We start from the raw sequence: 27835 nt of genomic DNA, 5'->3' as shown, positions 1-27835 counted from the left end.
TGCATGGCTAACCAAAGTGCTGAACAAACAAAGGCATAGATCACAGGCCAACCCACAGATTTATACCATAAACTCACGATAAATCAAAAGCCAAAGACTAGAAATGTGTTTTAAGAGATGATTTAAAACAGTTAAAGTTTGTGCCGATCTGATATAGGCTGGAAGGCTGTTGTCACAGTGTCTGGTCTGTCCACTAGTGGTCTCACTTCCCCATAGACACCCTACTGCAGGCACTACATTTCCCACAAAGCCTTGTCCCTTCATCACAGTTAATTGCACGCCTGTCAATTGCACTCAGCTGTCTCCACTTTCATCGTCTTCACCTATCTATATAACCGGTCTGTTTTCTATCTGTGTCATGGAGTCACCTGGTTTTCTTGCGTTCCCTTGTGTTTTCTTGTTTCTAGTGTTTTTTTTGTTTTTTTTGTTTTTTTGACTGCTTTCCCCGTTATTGACCTCTAGCCTGTTGAATTTTGATTTTGGATTACCCCATTAAACACACTGCATTTGGATCTCTCATTTCCTGTGATTAATCGTTACAGAAGGACTCCATCATGCCCAGATCCAGCGGTGTGGAATTTGTGTCCGTTCTCCAGCCAGTGTGGATGAGTGGAGGGCGAGGTTCCAAAACCAAGCCACCCTCCATCAAAAGGGAAGTGAGGTGGGTGGCTTGGTTCAAATGTTCTGGACCATGGCGGTAGGAATGGGGTATAATGATGCGGCCCTGAAAGACTTAGGGTGCTTTCACACTTGGTTCACTTGCCTGGTCCGAACCCGAGTTCGGTTGCTACCCCTCCCCCTGCCCCCGCCGGACTGTGTTCATATTATAATATTTGAGTCCGAACCGCGGTTCGCTTGCGTCATCAAGCCGGCAGCTGTTTACCCCGTTGCTTGGTAACGACAGCACAGGAGAAGGTGGCAAATGCATAACATTACTCTCTGTACTTTTATGTATTATGTTTTTGAACCGTTCATTTTGTTTATAAAGCTTCGGTACATAACGGCACTTGCGTCTGTCTTACGAATGTACTGAAAATGCTCTAAAGAACATTGAAGGCGAACATAAATAAGATGTACAGCTCTCTGCTTGCAGCGCGTGAGTCACGCTCATCAGGAAAGAGAGTGAAACACACACAAATACATACATTTTCATCAAAGAATTTGTCATTAAAAGCCGTTCACTTTCGCGATTTGGTACAATTGCGTTCACATAAGCAGCGAACTGTACCAGAGTTCACATGAAGCGTACCCCAGACCACAGTTTTTAAGCGTACTCGGGTATGGTTCGCAGGTGTGCATCCGAGTACAGAAGACAGTGTTCACATTATCCAAACGTACCGAACTCTGACATCAATCGAACCCGGGTGCGCACCAAAAGTGCTTTTGTGAAAGCACCCTTATTCAACGCCTGTCTGGATAACCCTGTGCTGGAATGGGAAATGAATGAGCTGGAGATCTTGGATTTTTGGGGGTTCATAATGTACCTGCAGCATCGGTCTCAGTGGGACACCCCACAGCCGCACCTGTCTCTCCAGGTGTGATGGCCGACTCTAGACCGGTGCCTCCAGACAAGATGGTCGCCAGCCCAGCGCCACTGCACAAGACTCCAGAGTCAGGTCAAGTCACCATTTACACTCATGAGTCAAGCACTACCAGATCAGACAGATAGCTCGGTGCCAGGTTATTTATATTTCAAAATTAGAGTAACATGATCAAATTACATTATCCTTTGAGGAATTTAGCAGCAGTGTTTTGTACCAGTTGAAGACGAGCGACGGAAGAGAGTTGCAGCAGTCCAAGATAGATTTAATGAGCGCATGAATAGCAATCTCTAAAGTTTTCTCATAGAGAAAACATTTACTTTTGGGGAATAGACATAACTGAAAAAAACAAGAACTAATAACCACATTAATTTGTTTATCAAATATGAGAATCTGATCCCTGAACAAACCTAGGTTCTTAATATAGGAAGAAGTAAAGGGAGGAAGGTAGTCCAGATCGATACTTCTGTTCCCTAAATTTTAACTTGGGGCAAAAGCTTATAACCTCAGATTTTGATTCATTTAAGAATAAGAAGTTTGGAGAAAACCACATTTTCACTTCATCATGGCATGCAAGACATTCCAGACCAGCCCGTTTATTTAGTTTGGAGGTAAAAAAAAAAATTGGGTATCATCTGCATAGCAGTGCTTTCTGAAAACAGAGCCCAAAAAAATCATATATAGGAAGTAAATACAATAAAAAAATGTGTGAAAAATAGAACCTTGTGGCACTCCACAGCAAAGTTTATTAGGAGACAAAGAAAAATTACCCAATCTGACAGAAAAACTTATTTTTGTTAAATGGGTCATATGATACGATTTCAGTTTTTCCTTTCTCTTTGGGGGAGGGGAAGTCGTGGCCTAATGGTTAGAGAGTCGGACTCGCAATCGAAGGGTTGTGAGTTCGAGTCTCGGGGTGGCAGGAATTGTAGGTGGTGGGAGTGCATGTACAGTTCTCTCTCCACTCTCAATACCATGACTGAGGTCATGATCGAACCCCCAACTGCTCCCTGGGTGCTGCAGCATAAGTGTGTGTGTGCACTTTGTGTGTGCACTTTGGATGGGTTAAAAGCAGAGCACGAATTCTGACAAGCTGTTTGTGCATTAAAAAAAGATGTGTAAAGTTTCAAAGACTAAATTCTAAAAAGAGATATTCTTTATAAAATTTAAAACCTGTCCACACCCCCCTAAAACATCTTGTTCAAAAATGTCCCCACATCTCTACGTCATTATGGGGTAAGAATAGCAATGCTCAGAAAGAAGGCATACCTTTTATTCTCGTTGTAGTACTGTTGTTGCCGCTGCCATGTCTTATTGTTGCTGTGTGTTTCACTGTGAAAGCAAAACTACTATGTTTGGCCTTCCAAAAGAGGATGTTATCCGCATCATCTTCGCACTGTGGATCACCAGATTGGCTTTCACCATGGACAAAGCGGAGTTTAGGCCTTCCAAAAGAGGACACGACTAATAATCATGTTTATGTAATGTTTATGATAGGGTTTACTGTTTATGGCTCATCGCTCCGGCCGGACAGGGGATCACATTAGGCTACTTAATTTACTAAATTTTCTATTCAATAGCTCTCAAATGTAACCCTTCGTAGAATCGCTGCTGTCTCTTTATGAATGAATGGGATATTCATGCCAGACAATGCAGAGTGATAAATAGCAGTGGACGCTTGGACCTGGGATTTTACTACAGTGCTATAGACTACATGGTGCATATAGTGAGATTGGCAGGCAAAGGTAACCTGATGTAACCGTTCACGTTTCTTCCTTTTAGCTTCTCCCAACCGCCTTTTTCTTCACATCTTTTGCTTGCCATCACGAGCCCACTCTCCTTCACGTCAGTTTGGTTTCGTATAGGCAAAAAAGGATTGCATTAGCACCCCTTTTTTAAGGCAGTTTCCCTTTAAAACAGTGAGTAGTACAACTCAACAACGAAAAATGCTACCTGTCAAATTATAGTTTATTAACATACATCTACCAAAACCCTAAACCTAGCCTTACAGTGCAGTATGTAAATACAGTCATTATGTGTTATAAATTTGTGGTTGAAGATAGAAGGGATACAGCTACAGGAAACCAACAATAAATCTTTATTATCTACCTATTAGATTGTGTTATTTTATTAAAGTCTACACCTACCTCAACTCTAAATATACTCTTACAGTATGCAGATAGGCTACATTAAATATTGTTGTTTAGCATGAGAAAAAGGATGCAATATTGATGTGCGCATGCGCAGTAAACCTTAGTAGGAAAATTTGACCGGTAGGATTAAATGTCAGGACAACGGCAGTTCTGGACTTCTCCAGAATGTATAGATGGTCAGTCAGCCCCTGGGCAAGGCTCAGGAAATTTATTAAACTAAATGTCTAAAGTTCTGGTCCACGTTGCAGCTTGTTCTGCTGTAGCCAAGGACTGACACGAACATGTAAAGTGGCCATAGTTTGTTTTGTTTTGCTTACTATTTAGGTGCAGGGTTACCTGACATAACTATATAGTATTGCAACATCACTTCTGTAGATGTCTATAACCCCGCTGAGGTGACAGTAGGAGTTGTGAGTCTCTCTGTTATAATATAAAGGATTTAAAAGAAAAAAAATCTGAGGTAAGAAATAAGTTTCATGTCTGACCGTAATTTAATTCAAGATAATGTTAATGGATTTTAAATGACAGATCTGGTAGCATCTGAATCAGCATGATGTCTTTTAATTGATTTTAAAGTTTGAAAAATTTAAGTTTTTTCTTTTACTTTTTTTTTTTTTTTTTTTTTTTTTAAGTAAGTCTCTTATGCACACCAAGACTGCATTTACTCAATACAAAATACAATAAAAACTGTAATATTGTGAAATATTAATCCAATTTAAAATAAATATTTTCTATTTTAATAAATTTTAACTTTTAATTTATTACTGTGATGCAAAATCTGAATTAAGCAGTCATTACTTCAGTCTTCAGTGTTCAATGCTCCTGCTTTTGCCAAGGAAGGTCATTTTTTTTACCTTTATTTAACCAAGAACTTTTAAAATCTCTTTTACAAGAGAGGCCAGTCCAAGGTAGCAGCCATACAATAAGACTATTTTAAAATCAACAAGTACACATTAAAACAATATTTAAACATATCCTCTCAACAAAAACAATCACAAGCTTCCAATACTCTGTTTCTCTGTTTATGATGCCTTCAAATTCACCAATAGACACCAATAAAGCAAACACTTGGAAGAGTGTAGCTGGAAATTGCCAGAACAAAGACAAAGAAGAGTATAAAGATAAGCTGGAAGTTCACCTAACATTGCTTAGATAAAAAAATAAATTACCAGTGCTGTTCTCTATGTATAGCTAGTGATGGCACCGAGAATGAAATGATTGTTAGAAGTTATTTTAAAGATTACCTTTTTTACCCAAGATGCTTTGACCAATGATGAAATGAGAAATGCAGAAATGAAAATCAGCTATTTGAATATGAAAATAATTCACATCTTATTATTTACATCTTGTCATCAGAAAAGTCACAATTTGTTTGTGTGTGATTGGGGGGGAGTTCCTCTTGCGTGAAGCCAAAAGTCAGTGCAGACTGAACCTCCTCATCTCATTCTGAAGCTCATTCTGAAGTTAAAATGTTAATAGAATTATAATTTGGGTTATTCAGGTGGGACAGACTCTGATTCAGAGTTTATACACTGAATATCTTCCAGGCTAATATGAAGGAATCTGCCTCAATTTCATATTTATTTACAGTACAAAAAAAAACAGCAACACTGAAGTAGTACACTGAAATAAACATGAAATTTTAATTTGTAAAATGTACTCCATGTAAATAAAGAGTTTGCAAATCCTTCATCACAAGAAATGTATTATAACAACCACCAATATTAATAGTACAGCAACTTTATATTCCTATAAATCGCTCAGTAGATCATGTCACTAACAACAACAAAGTCATGGGTTTGATTCCCAGGGAAAGCATGAACTGGTCATTCTATGCAACGATAAATTTGCAGTCCTGCCTTACCTTCTTGCAGAACTGTGACACGGATGATTTATGTTTGCTAATCTCTTATAAGAATTCTGCCGATAGGATCTGTGTGCGCAGTCATGGACGGGAGTCTGTTTGTGCTGCTTCTTCTGTCAGGTTGGTGTGATCATTTGTAATCTGTAGTGATGTGTCTACATAAGCATGGTTTAACTTTCACTTTCACTTTTAAAATGTTGATTTTAACAGGGCTCTTCTGGAGCAGTTCTGGTCTTTCTCGTCCGTACTTCTATATAAATAAAGCAATGTCGTGGCCAGAAGCTCAGAGTTACTGCAGAGAGAGATTCACTGATCTGGCTACTGCAGACAGCATGGATGATGTGAACAGGCTGGTAAATATAGTGGATGCTGGATACAGTGGATCAGTGTGGATTGGACTGAAGAGGGGGACACAGACACGCTGGGTTTGGTCTGATGGAGAAAACAACACTTCTCAGTACTATAACTGGGATTCAAGACAGCCAGATGCACAAGGAGATTGTACTGCCACTTATTCCGGGGCTTGGCATGACGGTCGATGTGACCTTTTACTATATTTTACATGCTATATGGGTGAGTTCTTGTAAAAATATGAATGTTTAGTTTAGCTGGGAAACAAGAGCTTCAAACTTTGTTTCTCAATAGGTAATACTGCATACCTAATAAAAACTGCCAAAAACTGGACTGATGCTCAGAGTTACTGTAGACAACATTACACAGACCTGCCCACCATCCGCAACTCTGCAGAAAATGACCAGCTAAAAAAAATTCTTTTATCTGGATATTACATCTGGATCGGTCTGTTCCTGGACTCTTGGGAATGGTCTGATAAATGGAGTCGCGTCTTCAGACACTGGGCAGCAGATCAACCATTCCTGAATCCAGGATCTGGAGACTGTATTGCGATGTCAAGAAACAACTCTGGCAGATGGGCTCAATACAGCTGTGATCTCAAGCAGATTTTTATCTGCCATGGGGGTGAGTTTCACCAACAGAATTAAATGAATAAGATGGACACTTACAATATGATATCTGCTGTTTAGTATGAATAACTATATACATATAAAATTGTACATACAGTAACCCATCACTACCTTACCCACAATATACAGTGAATACATAAACTAAAGAAGAAAAAACTAAATTGCCCACTCCCCATCATGCACTACACCTACAATTAATCATATATATAGTAACTAACAACAGAAGGGGGAAGAGAAAATGGTTTGTAGATCACTCTTACAACAGATATCACAAACAACTGAAATATGTTTGCTTTATTGTTGTATATTCTATGTTGAGCATAACTTCATGTATTTGTCTAGATGACAAGAGAAAACAAATTGTGAGACTTAAAGTCACATGTAAGGGAATATGTGCATTGAATGATCCTTCACTACAGACGGCCATTATGAATGAGGTTTGTATCTGCCTTGTGTTTAGTGTCACATTCTGGTGCAACAACACACTCTGCCAAGAACAGTATATGCACTCAAAGAAACGACTGAAGAAAAAATTATAAAATTACCTTAAACCCAAAAAGCACCACTCATATAATTATAATCATCATTATTATTGATAATTGTGTTGTTATTTAGGGCTACAGATGTGAGACATATATATGTGACATGATGTCAGGTTTTATTTGATTCTTTCTTGGTGGTCTTCCAGATAAGTGAAAAGCTGAAGAACATGATGTTGGAGAGTGACAGCAAAATAAGCTGGAGAAAGTGGGAAGATGGAGAGATGTTTCATTAGGACAAGAATCATATGGTGAATTAAGATGATGAATGTAATAGGCAACTGTAATGTATTTTTCAACTTATAAATCATACAGAATTAGTTTTTTTGAGAAAGTAAAAATGCACAAAGTTTCCTGTGAGGATTAGGGTTAGGTGTAGGGTTGGTGTAGGGCCATAGAATACAGTTGTACAGTTTGTACAGTATAACAAACCATTATGCCTATGCGATGTCCCCACTTTTCACAAAAACAAACATTAATGAGCTTAGCTGTATTGTGCATTCTTGACACCTTAAATTTACCATTTAATACCATTTAAAATTTAGAATGCAATTTATAGAAAAGGGAAATCTTTGAAATCATGCAGATTTAAATCGAGTAAAATGGGTCAAGTGTTGCAGATAGTAGTGAAATTTTTTGGCAGGTTGAAGCAGTAACATATTTACCAACAGATCTAATAAACACATCTGTGAAGGGCAGAGGATTTGTTGGACTAAACGGCTAAAGGTCTTGTCCACATTGGAGTTTATTCTGTTCAATAATCGGTCACTTAGACTAAATCACATATTGCAATTAGTAATCTCTTATATTTTACTTATATCAGTGGCAAATCGGAACACTCATCCTTTGACTACGGAGCCCCTATGGTCCCACTTTGTCAATAGTATCTTGAGGCCAAGAATTACTTATCTTGAGGCCAAGAGTTACTTATCTTGAGGCCAAGAGTTACTTATCTTGAGGCCAAGAGTTACTTATCTTGAGGCCAAGAGTTAGTATCTTGAGGCCGCTAGTTAGTATCTTGAGGCCACGAGTTACTATCTTGAGGCCACGAGTTAGTATCTTGAGGCCAAGAGTTACTGTACTTATCTTGAGGCCGCTAGTTAGTATCTTGAGGCCAAGAGTTAGTATCTTGAGGCCAAGAGTTAGTATCTTGAGGCCAAGAGTTAGTATCTTGAGGCCGCTAGTTAGTATCTTGAGGCCCCTAGTTAGTATCTTGAGGCCAAGAGTTAGTATCTTGAGGCCACGAGATAGTATCTTGAGGCCACGAGTTACTGTACTTATCTTGAGGCCACGAGTTAGTATCTTGAGGCCACAAATTAGTATCTTGAGGCCACGAGTTAGTATCTTGAGGCCACGAGTTAGTATCCTGAGGCCAAGAGTTAGTATCTTGAGGCCACAAGATATTTTTTTTTTTTTTTGACAAAGTGGGACCAGAGGGTTCCAAAGTTCCAAATCAATTAGTATAGTAATTAGTCCAGCCTATCTTTACTATTAACAGTGTTGGGACGGTTACTTTGGAAATGTAATAGATTACAGATATAATAAGTAGTGTAACTATTTCCATTTCTTTATTAAATAATGAAACTCTTTACAATTGATTACTTTTCAAAATTTCCAATGAATGTTTTTAACTGTTTTGAAACATTTAAAGCAGGCAGGGTTGACCTTATAGCAATATTCAACACTGAATACTGACTTTCAAAATTCTTCAGCACTTTAATTAAGATTATAATAATTTCATTGTAAAACACCGCCATCACAAAATCATGCTTTAGCACATCTTTTTACTTTAAGATTGTTCTGAGGTTATATACAGATTTAAAATAATAAGATATAGTTTAATAGTTATGATGATGTTTTTGAAATCAGATCCTTGCTACAACAAGAAACACTGTCATGTAGCAATGCCTTGGGGGGGGGGGGGGGGGTGCTTTGTCTTAAAAAGACAAAGCACATAAATAAACCCAAATAGAAAAATAAAACAATTACTGAACAAGCATGTCCCTTGTTCTTCTAATTTACTGCATCCAGTACCTCAAGCCCATTCCTGGAGTGTCGCAGGCTGATACACAGCGTGCAGGAACCCACACTGGTGTCATCAACCCCCAGTGGTGTGGTGTGCTCGCAAAGCCCCTGAGGTAGCGGTGCCCAACTCACCAACCCCACCCAGTTGGGGAGCATACTCATAAGTGGAGCCTGCTTATGATGCCTGCAAGGTGGCGAGGCTCACTTCTGGCCTTCACGAAGTGGCAGTGCTCGCCTCGGAGGTACCCAAAAAAAAATTCTGGAACCCAACATTGCGCATTCCAGGATTGCAGCTCCACACACACACCTCTGTGGTGGCCTCTGGTTCACGTACAACTTAAGTTTTGAAACTTTATCCATGTTTAGCATGGGAATCCAACTCTTTAACAGTATAAAAAAACTCAGTATACATGAAATAGCATTTCATCCCCCCTTTAACATTTTTGCTATTGACTTCTATCCATCACTGAGATATCAACTATTGAGTTTTGACTAGTATGTATTGCACTAGTGACTAGTACTTAATTTTTATGTACTAGTAGTTACTCCTTAGGTACTAGTATGTATTTTTTTTAGATACTAGTACTCATTCATTAGATACTAGTACCTATTAAATAGAAACTAGTACTTATTCATTAGATACTAGTATTTATTATCAGATACTAGTACTTATCAATTAGATACTAGTACTTATTTTTAGATACTAGTACTTATTTTTTAGATTCTAGTACTTATTTATTAGATACTAGTACTTATTCATTAGGTACTAGTGCTTATTTATTAAAAACTAGTTCTCATTCATTAGATACTAGTACCTATTAAATAGATACTAGTACTTATTTAATAGATACTAGTACACATTTATTAAATACTAGTACTTATTCTAAATGTTACTAGTATGATTTTTTATTTTACTAGTAGCCATTTGGACTAGTCATAACATAAGACGAGTAAAAAAGTAGATCTGACTAGTAAGATAAGAATAGTTACTTATAGTGATTAAAAACGGTACTAGTGTCTAAAGAATAAGAACTAGTATCTAATTAATAAGTACCAGTATCTAAAAAAAATAAGTACTAGTATCTAATGAATACTTACTAGTAATATTTAAATAGATACTACTATTGCAATAATTACTAGTCAGAAATTAAAAGATGATATCAAAAACAGAATAACTCAGAGTCCCTGTTCGTTTGGAGATATCTTCAACCTCCTTAAAGGGGGGGTGAAATGCTATTTCATGCATACTGAGTTTTTTTACACTGTTAAAGAGTTGGATTCCCATGCTAAACATGGACAAAGTTTCAAAAATTAAGTTGTACGTTTGAAGGAGTATTTTTGTTCCCAAAATACTCCTTCCGGTTTGTCACAAGTTTCTGAAAGTTTTTTTCGAGTATGGCTCTGTGTGACGTTAGATGGAGCGGAATTTCCTTATATGGGTCCTAGGGCACTTCTGCCGGAAGAGCGCGCGCTCCCGTATAGCGAGGCTGAGCACAGACATTTCACTGATCAGAGCGATTCGCTGATCAGAGCGAGAGCGTCGTGAAAAGTCACAAAAGAAGTATGTTTTTGGTTGCCAGGGCAAGACAACCCTGCACAGATTACCAAAAAAAACAGCATTAAGGGACCAGTGGATGGAGTTTATTTTTACAGAGCATCAACAGAGTTGTGCAAGTGTTTTTGTTTGTTCCCTGCATTTCGAAGATGCTTGTTTTACAAACAAAGCCCAGTTTGACGACGGATTTGCGTATCGTTTATTTCTTAAGGATGATGCAATCCCAACGAAAAAGGGTCACGATCATGTGTTGGAACTGCAGGCGGTGAGTAAAACTCCTTCAAATATCTCTGCCTCCTTGTTAGTGCATCCCCTCCCATGCCGGAGACCCGGGTTCGAGCCCCGCTCGGAGCGAGTCGTTGCTGCTGTTGCTCTCGTTCAGTTTCAGCCTCGGGATCTGATTCTGGATCATAAATAAACGTCTGAATCTGACTGTAAGCCATGGCTTGTTTTGGATGATGGTTTTTCCCTCACGGTAATGTCACAGTTTCCACATGCTCTCAAAAAGCCTACTGGCGCTCGTGATTCTTTAGCTCCGCCCACAAGTCACGCCTCCAGCCGGTCGTGTTTTTCTGGGAAAAATCGGTACAGACTATCTTTCTCTTATGAATATAATAAAACTAAAGACTTTTTGGAGTTATGAAGGATGCAGTACTACTCTATAGGTACTCAAGATTAACAGGATATTGAGTGAAAACAAGCATTTCACCCCCCCCCCCCCCCACCTTTAAGAACTAGTAAGAATGCATTTGGAGATATCTTGATTGAAACAGATAATTACATAAACATGAGTACCTCTCCACCGTCCAATCAGAGTCCACATGGTAATACAACAGCAGAATAAATTTGCATTAGGATTGCATTTTAAACTGTATTCTCATTAAAATACGCGCAATGGTCTGAAGAGCAGAGATAAAAGCATATATTGTCGCAGTAATTGTTTATTTTCAACATATTTTCAGTTTAAGTTTCATCAGCAAAATGTCTATTGCTGAGTCCCAATTCGCCTACTTATACTACGACCTAAAAGTATGTACTTTTTTTGTGGTTTTCTCATCATTTTTTTCACAATACATTTTACAATTTGTTCTTCTACCAAGTTGAGGAGTGAAGAAGCAGGGCTGCGTCGTCGTAGAACCAAACGCAGGTCGTTTGTGAGGCGGCTGGTTCTGACATTCATGTGCAACACTGCACTGTAAAACCTGACAAGTAAACTTAACTCAAACCGTTTGAGTAAACAGATTGCCTTGATTTAAACCCTGTAAGTTTTAAAACTTTGCATTCAAATAATTAAGTGATTAAGTAAGTGCTGATTGAGAATTAGTGATGAACAGCTGCTAACAAACACAATAACTGAAGAAAAGAGAAACACAAGAACTACTACAACTGACTTCAGACACAGACTTAGATGAAATCAACTGAAATAAAATACATGAAATCTCTCAAGATCTGATTAAACAACCCCACAAACAGCATCACCAGCTCCACTTATTAATAACCAGACTGACTTTATTTCTGTCAGACGTCTACAGAAGATCTTATTGAGAATGAATTAAGGTTTAGATGTTGATTTATTGTTTCATTTGAAGTAACCATGTTAGAGATCAGTGTTTGCTTTAGTTGGGCTCTTGACCCTTGACTTCTGTCTTAGTTTTTTCTCTGGTTGTTGTAACCGTGTGTTTCTAAAACATATTTGTTATAACTCAAAAGCCCAGAAGAAATGCCATCAGGTGTTAACCTGTACCTCGGTGTAGGTTGTCATACTTTATATCGGTGATGATAATCATCAATTATTGAACTGCTAGGAGTCTAATCTCTGATGAAATAGGTGTTGTGTAATTTGATTGGTTATAGTAAAATATGTAATAATCAGTTAATACAAAGACTTTCCAAACAGTATGGTCTTCTACGGTGTCAAACAGTCACACAAAGACATCAATAATCAGAATATGACCCTCAACAATGGTGACCATAAAAAAAAAATGCTGCAGGGCATGCGGGGCGCCATGGATGAGTTTTGTACTACAATAGTACCCAGAATGCATTGCAGCATGTTTTTTGTCACCATTGTTGAGGTTCATATTCTGATTATTGATGTCTGTGTCTGACCAACTACTGGGATGGAATACAAATGTATGTGTACAAAATGTTTATGAAGCCATTTTTATATTAACTGATTATCACAGACTCTTACTGTCACTTGTTTTAGATCCACTTCTACTAATTACACATTTGTTTCCTCAAAGATTAGACTCTGTACAGATCAATATTTGTGAATAATAATGAATAATTATCATCACCTATATGAAGTATAACATCCTACACCTAGGTACAGGTAAACACATGATGGCATTTCTTCTGGGCTTTTGAGCTACAACAAATGTGTTTTAGAAACACACGGTTATAACAGCCAGAGAAAAGACTAAGACAGAAATCAAGGGTCAAGAGCCCAACTAAAGCAGACACTGATCTCTAACATGGTTACTTCAAATGAAACAATAAATCAACATCTAAACCTTAGTTCATTCTCAATAAGATCTTCTGTAGACGTCTGACAGAAATAAAGTCAGTCTGGTTATTAATAAGTGGAGCTGGTGATGCTGTTTTTGGGGTTGTTTAATCAGATCTTGAGAGATTTCATGTATTTTATTTCAGTTGATTTCATCTAAGTCTGTGTCTGAAGTCAGTTGTAGTAGTTCTTGTGTTTCTCTTTTCTTCAGTGATTCTGTTTGTTAGCAGCTGTTCATCACTAATTCTCAATCAGCACTTACTTAATCGCTTAATTACTTAATTGCAATATATATCTTCTTTCAGTGAACTCAACTGAATTAAGTTCAGAGTACTCGTAACTGTTAGTTTTTTCAAATTAAATGGTTTGAGGCAATCAGTTTCCTCAAACGGTTTGAGTTAACATAACTTGTCAGGTTTGAGTGAGGCTGTATCTGAAGTCAGCTGTTGTTCCTTTCTCTCTTTTCTTCAGTAATTCTGTTTGTTAACAGCAGGTGTTCATCACTAAAGCTCAATTAATCACTTAATCACTTAATTGCAATGTATATCTTCTTTCAGGGAACTCAACTGAATTAAGTTCAGAGTACTCGTAACTGTTAGTTTTTTAAACTTAAATGGTTTAAGGCAATCGGTTTCCTCAAATGGTTTGAGTTAACATAACTTAAGGATATCTGTTTACTCAAACCGTTTGAGTTAAGTTTACTTGTCGGGTATTACAGTCAAGGCAATCGGTTTACTCAAACGATTTGAGTTAAGTTAACTTGTCGGGTTTTACAGTGTGTAAAACCCGACAAGTTAACTTAACTCAAATCGTTTGAGTAAACCGATTGCCTTGACTGTAATACCCGACAAGTAAACTTAACTCAAACGGTTTGAGTTAACAGATATCCTTAAGTTATGTTAACTCAAACCGTTTGAGGAAACCGATTGCCTTAAACCGTTTAAGTTGAAAAAACTAACAGTTAAGAGTACTCTGAACTTAATTCAGTTGAGTTCCCTGAAAGAAGATATACATTGCAATTAAGTGATTAAGTGATTAATTGAGCTTTAGTGATGAACACCTGCTGTTAACAAACAGAATTACTGAAGAAAAGAGAGAAAGGAACAACAGCTGACTTCAGACACAGCCTCACTCAAACCTGACAAGTTATGTTAACTCAAACCGTTTGAGGAAACCGATTGCCTTAAACCATTTAAGTTGAAAAAACTAACAGTTATGAGTACTCTGAACTTAATTCAGTTGAGTTAATTGAAAGAAGATATATATTGCAATTAAATAATTAAGTGATTAACTAAGTGCTGATTGAGAATTAGTGATGAACAGCTGCTGTTAACAAACAGAATCACTGAAGAAAAGAGAAACACAAGAACTACTACAACTGACTTCAGACACAGCCTTAGATGAAATCAACTGAAATAAAATACATGAAATCTCTCAAGATCTGATTAAACAACCCACAAACAGCATCACCAGCTCCACTTATTAATAACCAGACTGACTTTATTTCTGTCAGACGTCTACAGAAGATCTTATTGAGAATGAACTAAGGTTTAGATGTTGATTTATTGTTTCATTTGAAGTAACCATGTTAGAGATCAGTGTTTGCTTTAGTTGGGCTCTTGACCCTTGACTTCTGTCTTAGTCTTTTCTCTGGCTGTTATAACCGTGTGTTTCTAAAACACATGTGTTGTAACTCAAAAGCCCAGAAAAAATGCCATAAGGTGTTAACCTGTACCTAGGTGTAGACTGTTATACTTTATATCAGTGATGATAATCTTCAATTATTGATCCATACGGAGTCCAATCTCTGATGAAATAAGTGTTGTGTAATTTGGTTGATTATCATAAAAGTGATTCTAACAGGAAGTGCTTCTGTGATAATCAGTTAATCTGAATGACTTTTCAAACAGTGTGATCTTCTACGGTGTCAAACAGTCACACACAGACATCAATAATCAGAATATGAACCTCAACAATGGTGACCATAAAAAAATGCTGCAGAGCATGCTGGGAGCCATGGATGAGTTCTGTACTACAATAGTACCCAGCATGCATTGCAGCATGTTTTTTTCGTCACCATTGTAGAGGTTCATATTCTGATTATTGATGTCTGTGTTTGACCAACTACTGGCATAGAAGAAAAATGTATGTGTACAAAAATGTTTAGAAAGTAATTTTTATACTAACTGATTATCACCCAATCACTGGCTCTTAATGTCACTTTTACTAGAATCACTTCTACTAATTACACAACATCTACTTCATTAGACTCCATACAGATAAATAATTGATGATTATCATCACTAATATAAAGTATAACAATCTACACCTAGGTGCAGGTTAACACCTGATGATATTTTTTCTGGGCTTTTGAGTTACAACAAACATGTTTTAGAAACACACGGTTATAACAGCCAGAGAAAAGATTAAGACAGAAATCAAGGGTCAAGAGCCCAACTAAAGCAAACACTGATCTCTAACATGGTTACTTCAAATGAAACAATAAATCAACATCTAAACCTTAGTTCATTCTCAATAAGATCTTCTGTAGACGTCTGACAGAAATAAAGTCAGTCTGGTTATTAATAAGTGGAGCTGGTGATGCTGTTTGTGGGTTGTTTAATCAGATCTTGAGAGATTTCATGTATTTTATTTCAGTTGATTTCATCTAAGGCTGTGTCTGAAGTCAGTTGTAGTAGTTCTTGTGTTTCTCTTTTCTTCAGTGATTCTGTTTGTTAGCAGCAGCTGTTCATCACTAATTCTCAATCAGCACTTAGTTAATCAATTAATTACTTAAATGCAAAGTTTTAAAACTTACATGGTTTAAATCAAGGCAATCTTTTTACTCAAACGGTTTGAGTAAAGTTTACTTATCGGGTTTTACAGTGAATGTGTGTAACGAAATAAAATATAACTTTAATAAGGGTTAAACATTTGAATTCTTACACTTAAAAGCTGAGGGCGCATCTCCGCTGCTACACCCGGCTGCCATGTTTACATCACCGCAAAGCCATCGCAAAGCTCCTCCCTCCCGTACGCAATGGGTTGTGGGCAATATTAGCACTTAGAGTGTTCTTGCATTGATCTGCACTTTGAATTCTAACCGGAAATAGTAGACCATCCGGGTATCTTTGGAATATTCTTTTCAACATACTACGATTTGGGACGTACTAAATCTAGTTTCGCATACTATTTAGGACAGATAGTATGCGAATTGGGACTCAGCATATCTGAATGTTATTCAGCTACATCTACAGCGAAAGCTGAATTTCCTGAAACTTCATCAGTGAGTCTCACTTGTGGAGTTTCTGCACGAGGGCGCCCTCCGGCAACAAGCATGAATTAAAAATAAATTAATTGAGTACTCATTATGGCTTGCAAAACCCTAATTTGAGTAAAAATAGCTAAAATAATTAAGAACTTTGAGGTAAAAATTGGCAATATGGACACCCTTGGTAAATATGATCAAAGCTGTGAAAATTAATCTGCATTGTTAAGCCTTTTGATCTTTTATTTTAAAAAATGCAAAAAAAAATTAACCTTTCATTGAATAATAAGAATTTAAAATGGGGGGAAATATCATTATGAAATAAATGTTTTTCTCATGTTTTTCAACATATAATTTCATGTTTATAATAATGCTGGAGTGCTCAAAATTGTGAATATGACTGGGAATATACTTTATAGTTATTTTACTCATATAGTTATTTTACTCATAAGAATTTCTAGGAGTGTTCTTGTATATGCAATATTTTAAACGAGCCCTCACTAACTGAGTTTAATGCTACAGTTATGTTAGAATGCATCTCATTCCTGTTTCTGTGGCAGTGTGTTTAGATTGTCATGGGGCGCTCGGTCTGGAGCGCTGTATGACTGATGTCACAGGACGAGCGATATGACAGTTGCGTCCGACTATATATGAACTAGCTGTTTTAAATTGTATTTTTATAATGGTTAGTTTATCAGTATGTTTGAAAGTATATTTTTTTTATTATTGGTGATTCCATAGGCTCTCTGCACATGTGTGGTTTAAAACACTAAATAGTTATGCTTTGACAAGAAAAAAGAAGACCCATGCATGATAATATTGTGTGCCGTCGATCTGATCTGATTTGAAAAATGACCATATCGCCCAACACTACAACATATATGGATTTTTACATTTTGTTTATAATGTCCCGCTCCAACCCATCCCGCAAATAAAGTGGCAATTTATTTACCTGCACTTTATGAGACCCACGCATCACTAGTAGAGACCACCAGGCACCATTACAGTTAAATCCATTACAGTTAATCCATTAAAACCAATAAATGTTTCATTATACCAGTAAAACCATGAAAAACTATGTGATGGTTTCTATTTTTTTTTTCAAAGAGAAGATTGAAATAAATTTGTTATTGTATGAACTAAAATACATGAAATCTACATATAAAGAACAGAATGCAAAATGTATATGACAATAAAAAACATAAACCTAGAAATCTGAAACCGCATGTAAACCAAATGTAACCCTTCATAGAATCACTGCTGTCTCTGTATGAATGAATGGAAAATTCATGCCAGACAATGCAGAGTGATAAATAGCAGTGGACGCTTGGACCTGGGACTTTACTGAAGTGCTATAGACTACATGGTGCATATAGTGAGATTGGCAGGCAAAGGTAACCCAACCACATTTTTCTTCACATCTTTTGCTTGCCATCACGAGCCCACTCTCCTTTGCGTCAGTTTCGGTTTCATATAGGCAAAAATAGATTGCATTAGCACCCCTTTTCTTCGGCAGTCAATGTCACTTAATCTGAAAAAGGATGCAATATTGATGTACGTATGCACAATAAACCTTGGTAGGAAAATCTGACCTGTAGGATTAAATGCCAGGACAACGCCATTTCTGGACTTCTCCAGAATGTACAGATGGTCAGTCGCCCCTGGGCAAGGCTGAGGAGATTTGTTAAACTAAATGGCTAAAGTTCTGGTCCACAATGCAGCTTGTTCTGCTGTAGCCAAGGACTGAGACGAACATGTAAAGTGGCCGTAGATAGTTTGTTTTGTTTTGCTTACTATTTAGGGGCAGGGTTACCTGAAATAACTATATAGTATTGCAACATCACTTCTGTAGATGTCTATAACCCCGCTGAGGTGACAGTAGGAGTTGTGAGTATCTCTGTTATAATCTAAAGGATTTAAAAGGAAAAATATCTGAGGTAAGAAATCTGAGTTTCATGTCTGAACATAATTTAATTCAAGATAATGGTAATGGATTTTATATCACATATCTGGTAGCATCTGAATCAGCATGATGTCTTCTAATTGATTTAAAAGTTTGAAATATTTAAGATTTTTTTTTTTTGGTCTCTAATGCCCACCAAGACTGCATTACTCAATACAGAATACAATAAAAACAGTAATATTGTGAAATATTCATGCAATTTAAAATAAATATTTTCTATTTTAATACATTTAAAAATGTAATTTATTACCGTGATGTAAAATCTGAATTAAGCATTCATTACTTCAGTCTTCAGTGTCACCGTCAATAATACTGTCAGTGTCAATAATAATAGTAATATGTGATGCTCCTGCTTTTGCCAAGGAAGGTTATTTTATTTACCTTTATTTAACCAAGAACTTTTAAAATCTCTTTTTCAAGAGAGGCCTGTCCAAGGTAGCAGCCATACAATAAAACTATTTGAAAATACATCAACAATATTTAAATATATCCTCTTAACAAAAACAATCACAAGCTTCCAATACCACTCTCTTTATGATGCCTTTAAAATCACCAATAGACGTTAAAAAGCAAACACTTGGAAGAGCGTAGCTGGAAATTGCCAGAACAAAGACAAAGAAGAGTATAAAGATAAGCTGGAAGTTCACCTAACATTGCTTAGATAAAAAAAAAAAAAAACGTACCAGTGCTGTTTTCTTAGCTAGTGATGTCCAACTCATCTCATATAAAATGCAATGATGACTACAGGATTTTGCATTTGTAATAAAATGTTATGAAGCATGTTATACTGAATCAAGTTTCATTAATATAGAGGAAGCCGCATGCATGTATAATATATCACCATAATCAAGCACAGCTAGAAAGGTAGCTTCTACAAGTTTCTTTTTGGCATTAAAAGTTAAATTAGAATTATTTCAAAATAAAAGCCAAGCTTCACTATGAGCTTCTTAATTAGAGTAGCAATATGTCTATTGAATAAAAGTTTGTCATCAATCCAAATGCGCAAGTACATGTAAGAAGGTACTCTTTTAATAATTTTAGCATCAGATGTAAAAATACTAATATTATCATGTACTTGTGACTGATATATATAAAAAGATTATAATAAAAAAAACCTGGCTTGAAGAATGAAATGATTGTTTGAATTGTTATTTTGTATGTGTTAGTATTTGTGGTAAGCTTTAGAGTCAAGTTATTTTCAAGATTACCTTTTTTACCCAAGATGCTTTGACCAGTGATGAAATGAGAAATGCAGAAATGAAAATGAGCTATTTGAATATGAAAATAATTCACATCTTATTATTTACATCTTGTCATCAGAAAAGTCACACATTTGTGTGTGTGTGTGATTTTTCCTCTTGCGTGAAGCCAAAAGTCAGTGCAGACTGAACCTCCTCATCTCATTCTGAAGCTCATTCTGAAGTTAAAATGTTAAGAGAATTATAATTTGGGTTATTCAGGTGGGACAGACTCTGATTCAGAGTTTATACACTGAATAACTTTAGTTCCAGGCTAATATGAAGGAATCTGTCTCAATTTCATATTTAATTACAGTACAAAAAAACAGCAACACTGAAGTAGTACACTGAAAAAAACATGAAATTTTGGAAGAGGAAAAGAAAGAAAATTGTATTTGCTTGTAAAATGTACTCCAGTAAATAAAGAGTTTGCAAATCCTTGTACATCGCAAGCAATGTATTATAACAACCACCAATATTAATAGTACAGCAACTTTATATTCCTATAAATCGGTCAGTAGATCATGTCACTAACAACAACAAAGTCATGGGTTTGATTCCCAGGGTAAGCATGAACTGGTCATTCTATGCAAATCTGGGTAGATTACATTCAACAAAGAAACTTTCAAAGAAACGTTGTGCCAGTTTTAGACTATGATGATTTTAAAAGAAAATCTTCACAAAATCTAATGTCTACAACAACTAAAAGTTGAAGATTTGCAATAAATAATGCTGAAATTGTTCAAAAACTGCGTAACTAACACAAATTGAATGGTTCTACCATATTTGGGGTGCATTTGTTGACATGAAGTAGTGTATTTAAAGTAACGATAAATTTGCAGTCTGCCATGTGTATTACCTTCTTGCAGAACTGTGACACAGATGATTTATGTTTGCTCATCTCTCCGATAGGATCTGTGTGCGCAGTCATGGACAGGAGTCTTTTTGTGCTGCTTCTGCTGTCAGGTTGGTGTGATCATTTGTATTTGTATTTGTATTTATGATGAGGTGTTCACATATAGATGGTTTATCATGTTGATTTTAACAGTGCTCTTCCAAAGCAGCTTTGGTCTTTCTCGTCCGTACTTCTATATAAATAAAGCAATGTCATGGCCAAAGGCTCAGAGTTACTGCAGAGAGAGATTCACTGATCTGGCTACTGCAGACAGCATGGATGATGTGAACAGGCTGGTAAATATAGTGGATGCTGGATACAGTGGATCAGTGTGGATTGGACTGAAGAGGGGGACACAGACACGCTGGGTTTGGTCTGATGGAGACAACAACACTTCTCTGTATTATAACTGGGATTCAGGACAGCCAGATAGAGAAGGAGATTGTACTGCTTCTTATTCCGGGGCTTGGCATGACGCTCGATGTGACCTTTTATTATATTTTACATGCTATATGGGTGAGTTCTTGTAAAATTATGAATTTTTAGTTTAGGAAACAAGAGCTTCAAACTGTGTTTCTCAATAGGAAATACTTCATACCTAATACAAACTTACAAAAACTGGACTGATGCTCAGAGCTACTGTAGACAACATTACACAGACCTGCCCACCATCCGCAACTCTGCAGAAAATGACCAGATAAAAAAAAATCTCTTATCTGGATCTTACATCTGGATCGGTCTGTTCCTGGACTCTTGGGAATGGTCTGATAAATGGAGTCGCGTCTTCAGACACTGGGCAGCAGATCAACCATTCCTGAATCCAGGATCTGGAGACTGTATTGCGATGTCAAGAAACAACTCTGGCAGATGGGCTCAATACAGCTGTGATCTCAAGCAGCCTTTTATCTGCCATGGGGGTGAGTTTCACCAACAGAATTAAATGAATAAGATAGACACTTACAATAAGATATCTGCTGTTTAGTATGAATATCTATATACATATAATATTGTACATACAGCAACCAATCACTACCTTACCCACAATATACAGTGAATACATAAACTACAGAAGAAAAATAAAAAAAAATTCACAATCCCCTTAATCCAACACATCTACAATTAATCATATATAGTTACAAACAGAAGGGGGGAGAGAAAAATGGTTTGTAGATTACTCTTACAACAGATATCACAAACAACTGAAATATGTTTCCTTTATTGTTGTATATTCTATGTTGAGCATAACTTCATGTATTTGTCTTGAAGACATTAGGAAACAAATTGTGAGACTGAAAGTCACATGTAAGGGAAAATGTGCATTGGATGATTCTTCACTACAGACGGCCATTCTGAATGAGGTTTGTATCTGCCTTAAACTGCGTTTAGTGTCACATTCTGGTGCAACAACACACTCTTCCAAGAACAGTATATGCACTCGAAAGAAACAACTGAAGAAAAATGTATTAAATTACCTTAAACCCAAAAAGCACCACTCATATAATCATAATCATCATTATTATTGATAATTGTGTTGTTATTTAGGGTTACAGATGTGAGGCATATATATGTGACATGATGTCAGGTTTTATTTGATTCTTTCTCACTGGTCTTCCAGATAAGTGAAAAGCTGAAGAACATGATGTTGGACACTGACAACATAATAAGCTTGAGAAAGGGGGAAGATGGAGGGCTGTTTCATAAGGAGAACAACCATATGGTGAATTAAGATGATAAATGTAATAGGGAACTGTAATGTATGTGGTTTAAGGTTCAAAAAATATTATTTTCCACATAATGTACATTATTGTTTCTCCTCTATGCCCCACCTTTCTGAAACAAGTAGTTTTTTTTTTTTTTTTTTTTTTTACAAAAAGCTTATCGGTCTGAAAAAACAAAAACAATAAAAAGTCATTTGTTGCAATGGGGACATAATTATGGATAATAATGACTTATACTGTGTTTTTACACGTTGCATCACACCACGTTAACAAAACCATGTCTGCATTTGTGATTGGAGAGACGGCAAACAACAAGCGCTACTCACTGCCAAAAACTTGCATTTGAATCATCAGTGGCAAATCCTTTACATATGTAAATGTACTTACAGACTGTGATTCAGAACTGCCGGCATTGTCTTCTCTCCAAGGATCAGGTTTTAGGAGTGTGTGGTTTACTCTTAAACTGTATAAAGAATATCTCTTTGGGATTTAAAACTTTAATCTTTGCAAATTTACATATCTTCCTTATGTACCAACAGCTTGTAACACTACAAAGAGAAAGGAAAACTTGAAACCGCATAAAAAAATATCAAGTAATGTTATTATTTAAAGGAACTGTAAATATAACAACATTAATAAATCTAGCCTATTATTTGTATAATATATATATCTCTTAAAAGATTAGAGGCTACTTTTCTTTTAACAATCATAATTCAGTTTTCTTCAATTCCTATTATTATTATTTAATCTTTTTAAAATCTTTCAATAATGTAGTTTAAATTTACTGTGATTTTTCAGTACTTCGGTTCTAGTATATGCATTTTGAGATATATCCAAGCCTATGTGTGTATATGTCCCCTTAGTTGATAAGTAAAATATGATATCATTGGCAAAATAATCCCGGGCATTTTTGTCTTATTTTAAGATTTCTATGTCAGATATTGAATTGTAAAAATACAGTGCTCTTTTCATATGTTTAATGTAAAACAGCAACTTAAAGAGATTTAAGGCCATTCTGTAGTTGATTTACTTTTTTGCATTATGAAAGAATATTCAGGAATATTTTTTAAAGTAATTATAATTATTATTATTTTTTTAATATTATTATATTTTATTTTTTGCATTTTTCATATGTGGACGCTGTGACGTAGGAGGATGGAAAGATTTAAAACTGGAGCGACGATAATGATGGACGAGAAAAGCCCAGGCCTGGTCCTCTCTCGTCCTTCACGGTCGTCGCTCCAGTTTTATATCCTTCCATCTCCTACGTGGGACTCGAGACCGGTGGTGGGTCGCAGATGTAGCTCATCTCCAATCACTACACCTGGCCTCACTCCTCGTTCCCACGTCTCTTGGCCCCGCCCACTCGTCACAGATGCAAAAATTGTGACAATCCAAACGCAATTGCAATTTTTATAATGCCTAGACCTACTGAAAAGAACTTCCTGTTGTGTTATGTTAAAACACACACAATGATATTTAGAAAAGCTTGAATTGTATCGTTTAGAGCATCACGAAGCCCCCCAACAGTGAACATTTTGCATGTCTCCCTAATCAAAAAATAATTCAATGCAACAGTTCATTAGCTTAAAGGATCCAATAACTTGAAAGTTCAGATAAAGTGAAACATCTACAATGTGAACTGTTTATAGAACCAAGGTTGGACCTATCTATTATTTAGAAATACAAAAATATTGTATAATTCATTTAAAAAAAACAATTTTCTAAATGTTTAAGGCTTATGTCAGTAATTACATTAATGAGCTTAGCTGAATTGTGCATTCTTCCCACCTTAAATTTACCATTCAGTACCATTTAAAATTTAGAATGCAATTTATAGAAAAGAGAAATCTTTGAAATCATGCAGATTTAAATCTAGTAAAATGGATTAAGTGTTGCAGATAGTAGTACACTTTTTTGGTAGGTGGAAGCATTAATATATTTACCAACAGGTCTAATAAACACATCTGTGAAGGACAAAGGATTTGTTGGACTAAATTGCTAAAGGTCTGGTCTACAGTGCAGTTTATTCTGTTCAATAATCGCTCACTTAACTAAATCAGATATTGCAATTAGTAATCTCTTATATTTGACTTCTGTCAGTGGCAAATCGGAACACTGTAGTTTGTTAGCTGCTCTTCATCCTTTGACCACTAGAAAGATTGAGGGTTAGGAGGGTTACTATGGAAATGTAATAGATTTCAGATATAATAAGTAGTGTAACTATTTCCATTTTTTTATTAAATAATGAAACCCATTAAAATTGATTACTTTTCAAAATTTCCAATGAATGTTTTCAATTGTTTTGAAACATTTAAAGCAGGCAGGGTTATGCAATATTCAACACTGAATCCTGACTTTCAAAATCCTTCAGCACTTGAATTAAGATTATAATAATTTCATTGTAAAGCACAGCCATCACAAAATCAGGCTTTAGCACATCTTTTACTTTAAGATTGTGCTGAGGTTTTATACAGATTTAAAATCATAAGATATAGTTTAATAGTTATGATGTTACGTCAAGAAACACTGTCATGTAGCAGAAGTTACTTCTATACTCTTTGACTACAGGCTACACACTGCAATATAAACAACGTATCTGCATGTTCTCACATCACATCGTTCTTGTAAAATAATAATAAGTAAATAAACACCAAAATCACTTCGCTGAGAATGAAACACCACTTACCAGCTGCCACGATGTTGAAAATATCCTCTAGCAATTAAAAAATGCGCATGCAGCATGATGAATCTTCCTGGTTGGATGAGGTCGTAGTCAGGTGAATGGTCATCATGTTGGTCATTGTGATGTGAGAACATGCAGATACGTTGTTTATATTGCAGTGTGTAGCCTGTAGTCAAAGAGTATAGAAGTAACTTCTATACTCTTTGCTGTAGTGTAGAAGTAACACTAGCGTGCTGTTTGAGGGAGAAAAGTTTCACATGCATCGAGGGGTCTGGTCTTTTTTATGTTATTTGAATAATTTTTTATTATATTACAGTACTTATTTTAACACGTAAAAATAATTATCACAACACTGGTAAGGCTTATTCAGATTTTCTCATTCTCTGAATTATCATTATAAAAATAAAAACAATTCAGAAATGAATTAAAATATAATTATATTTTAAATGTGATGCAAATATTTTTTCTACAAAAGCAACAGTGTTTACAACAGCAAGACCACTTTAGCCTGTAAACTCAATAATATCTATCTGGAAATAAATGTAAAAATATCAATGTCAATAAAAATGCATAATATACCTGACATGAAAGTGCAGTGTGAAGGATATGAATAACAAATGTAGCCTGTCATTTGTTTACATTGCAATGGTGTTCTTGTTGTTTAGTAGCAGAAATATGCAGTTATTAGCCATGTCCACTGTATTTTTTGTTGGTTTTCATGAGACCCCCCTTGAAAAGACCAGGACCCCCCCATTGCCCCCCCAATCAAAATTGTCTGGAGCCGCCACTGCCCAAGTGGAGTTACACATAAAAAGCTTTAGGTTGTGCTCCGCTTTCCCCTGCAGTACCTGTTCTGTACAGCAGGTAGAAGTATTGTCCTGAGGAAAGTTTTAACCGTCATTTGTTTAGGTCAGAAGAGAACTCTTGCAGAGCTTATGTCTCACTTTTATTTTTAATTAAAGCTGTAATATGTCCAATATACCTTTGTAAGTGTAGTATTTGGAAAGGTTAAATCACTCACTTGAGAGCTTTTTGATATCATTAATATTAATTCATATTTTTACTTAATTCATATTACTCTGCACATTACACTGCATATTTCATTGGTTCATACATTCCCTATGTATCAGATCCATTACCTTAATGTTCCTAGTGCTATGCTACTGTATAGCTACTGTCTAAGATACAGGACTTTAAAGCTAAAATCAAGGCTAACCTCATAGTCAGCCCATGTTTGCTGTGTAAGCTTTGATGTAATTTGATGAAAATGGATGATGTGTTTGATCATCTCTAAGAATACACCAGTTTTCTGTGTGAGCAGTGATGGATAGGAGTCTGTTTGTGCTTCTGTCAGATTGGTGTTCTCATGTATAATCTGTATTTATGATGACGTGTTTGCATATGTGACCCTGGACCACAAAACCAGTCTTTAGTGTCAATTTTTCAAAACTGAGATTTATACGTAACCTGAAAGCTGAATATAAATAAGCTTTCCATTGATGTATGATTTATTAGGATCTGACATTTTTTTTTTGGCAATATACAACTAATATCTTTGCAATGCATATTATTAATCAAAAATGAAGTTTTGATATATTTATGGTAGGACATTTACAAAATATCTACATGGAACATGATTTTTATTTAATATCTCATGGTATTTGCCATTAAAGGAAAATCTTTAATTAAATTTTTTGGCTATTGTTACAAATATACCCCAATGACTGTGCTCCAGGGTCATTTATACATGGTTAAAATATCAGGCTCACCTGGAGCAGTTTCTGCTCTTAATGTCGTGGCCAGAAGCTCAGAGTTACTGCAGAGAGAGATTCACTGATCTGGCTACTGCAGACAGCATGGATGATGTGAACAGGCTGGTAAATATAGTGGATGCTGGATACAGTGGATCAGTGTGGATTGGACTGAAGAGGGGGACACAGACCGTGCAAATTCTGGTACAACAACACACTTTGCCATGAACAGTATATGCACTCGAGGAAACGGCTGAAGAAAAATGTATTAAATTACCTTAAACCCAACGACCAATAAGCTGGAGAAAGGGGGAAGATGGAGAGCTGTTTCATCAGGAGAAAAATCATACAGTTAAATTAGATAATAAATAGGCATCTGTTATGTATTATTTTATTTTACTTAAAGTTAAAAAAAAAGGAATTGAGGAACTGGCAAATTGTACATACAATATTAACAAAAGTAAAGAATCTAGCCTAACTTTAGCTACAAAATATTTGCACTCTTAAAAGATTGTAGGTTTCTTTTCTTTCAACATCCTTAATTTAATTTCCTTCAATTCCAATAATTATTATTAGTATTTCATATAATAAATCTTTCTGTAGTGTAGTTTAAATTCATTGTGATTTTCAGTACTTCGGTTCTAGATTAGAGATTTTGAGATATAGCCTACTTTATGTATGTGTGGAAAAGGATTTATGCTGGTTCAATAAATGACCCAATAAATGCCTAGGATGGAGAATTAAATAATTTTAGCTGTACTGAAATTATTCAGTTTCAAAATAACTTGAATATCATGATGAGTCAAGGTCTTAAAGTTCTCTGGCACCATGCCAGATTTCCAGCATCCAGCATTTGGCTGCATAAAAAAAAAAAAACTTTCACTTTCAAGTCCATGTGTATAATGTGTACCAATGGTATAAGAGGAGCACAGCTTTCACTCTCAACCAAACTAACATTACTAGCCAATCAGAATGTTTTGCTCTTATAAACACAAGATAATAGCGCATAATAATTGCAGAGTCTTAGCCCTGATGACATCTGGTGGTTGCCACTGACTTCCATTTTTTCAAGATGAAGAAGAAATTCGGAGTTCTCATCTTGGATGAGAACCTCCTTCCCTCAGTGTTCTCCTTCCCTCAGCCAGAA

General features: G+C 36.0%; 2 protein-coding genes across 2 annotated transcripts; both read left to right on the top strand.

The window, feature by feature from the left end:
- Positions 1-5641: 5641 nt before the first annotated feature.
- Positions 5642-21074, top strand: LOC113075470 (C-type mannose receptor 2-like). Its single transcript, XM_026248189.1, has 4 exons — positions 5642-5678; positions 5769-6059; positions 6204-6540; positions 20700-21074. Exons 1-4 carry the CDS (start codon positions 5642-5644, stop codon positions 21061-21063), a joined length of 1029 nt encoding a protein of 342 aa, XP_026103974.1. The 3' UTR covers positions 21064-21074.
- Positions 21072-22312, top strand: LOC113075469 (L-selectin-like; the record flags this gene model as incomplete). The annotated part of the gene is made up of 3 exons (XM_026248188.1): positions 21072-21450; positions 21800-21891; positions 22149-22312. Coding segments are annotated over 3 exons (582 nt in total), but the record flags the coding sequence as incomplete, so codon positions are not given.
- Between the last annotated feature and the right edge of the window lie 5523 nt (positions 22313-27835).

The sequence above is a fragment of the Carassius auratus genome, unplaced genomic scaffold (genome assembly GCF_003368295.1).
Source record: "Carassius auratus strain Wakin unplaced genomic scaffold, ASM336829v1 scaf_tig00017067, whole genome shotgun sequence".
NCBI lineage: Eukaryota > Metazoa > Chordata > Actinopteri > Cypriniformes > Cyprinidae > Carassius > Carassius auratus.
This window is presented reverse-complemented; position numbering and strand designations above follow the sequence as displayed.

Bases quoted from the DNA above. Each gene is read 5' to 3' on its own strand.
- LOC113075470 (XM_026248189.1), top strand. From the start codon at position 5,642: ATGGACGGGAGTCTGTTTGTGCTGCTTCTTCTGTCAG. The intron at 5,679-5,768 runs GTTGGTGTGATC...TGATTTTAACAG, and splicing joins TGTGCTGCTTCTTCTGTCAG to GGCTCTTCTGGAGCAGTTCT. The intron at 6,541-20,699 runs GTTTCACCAACA...GCTCTTCCAAAG, and splicing joins TTTATCTGCCATGGGGGTGA to CAGCTTTGGTCTTTCTCGTC.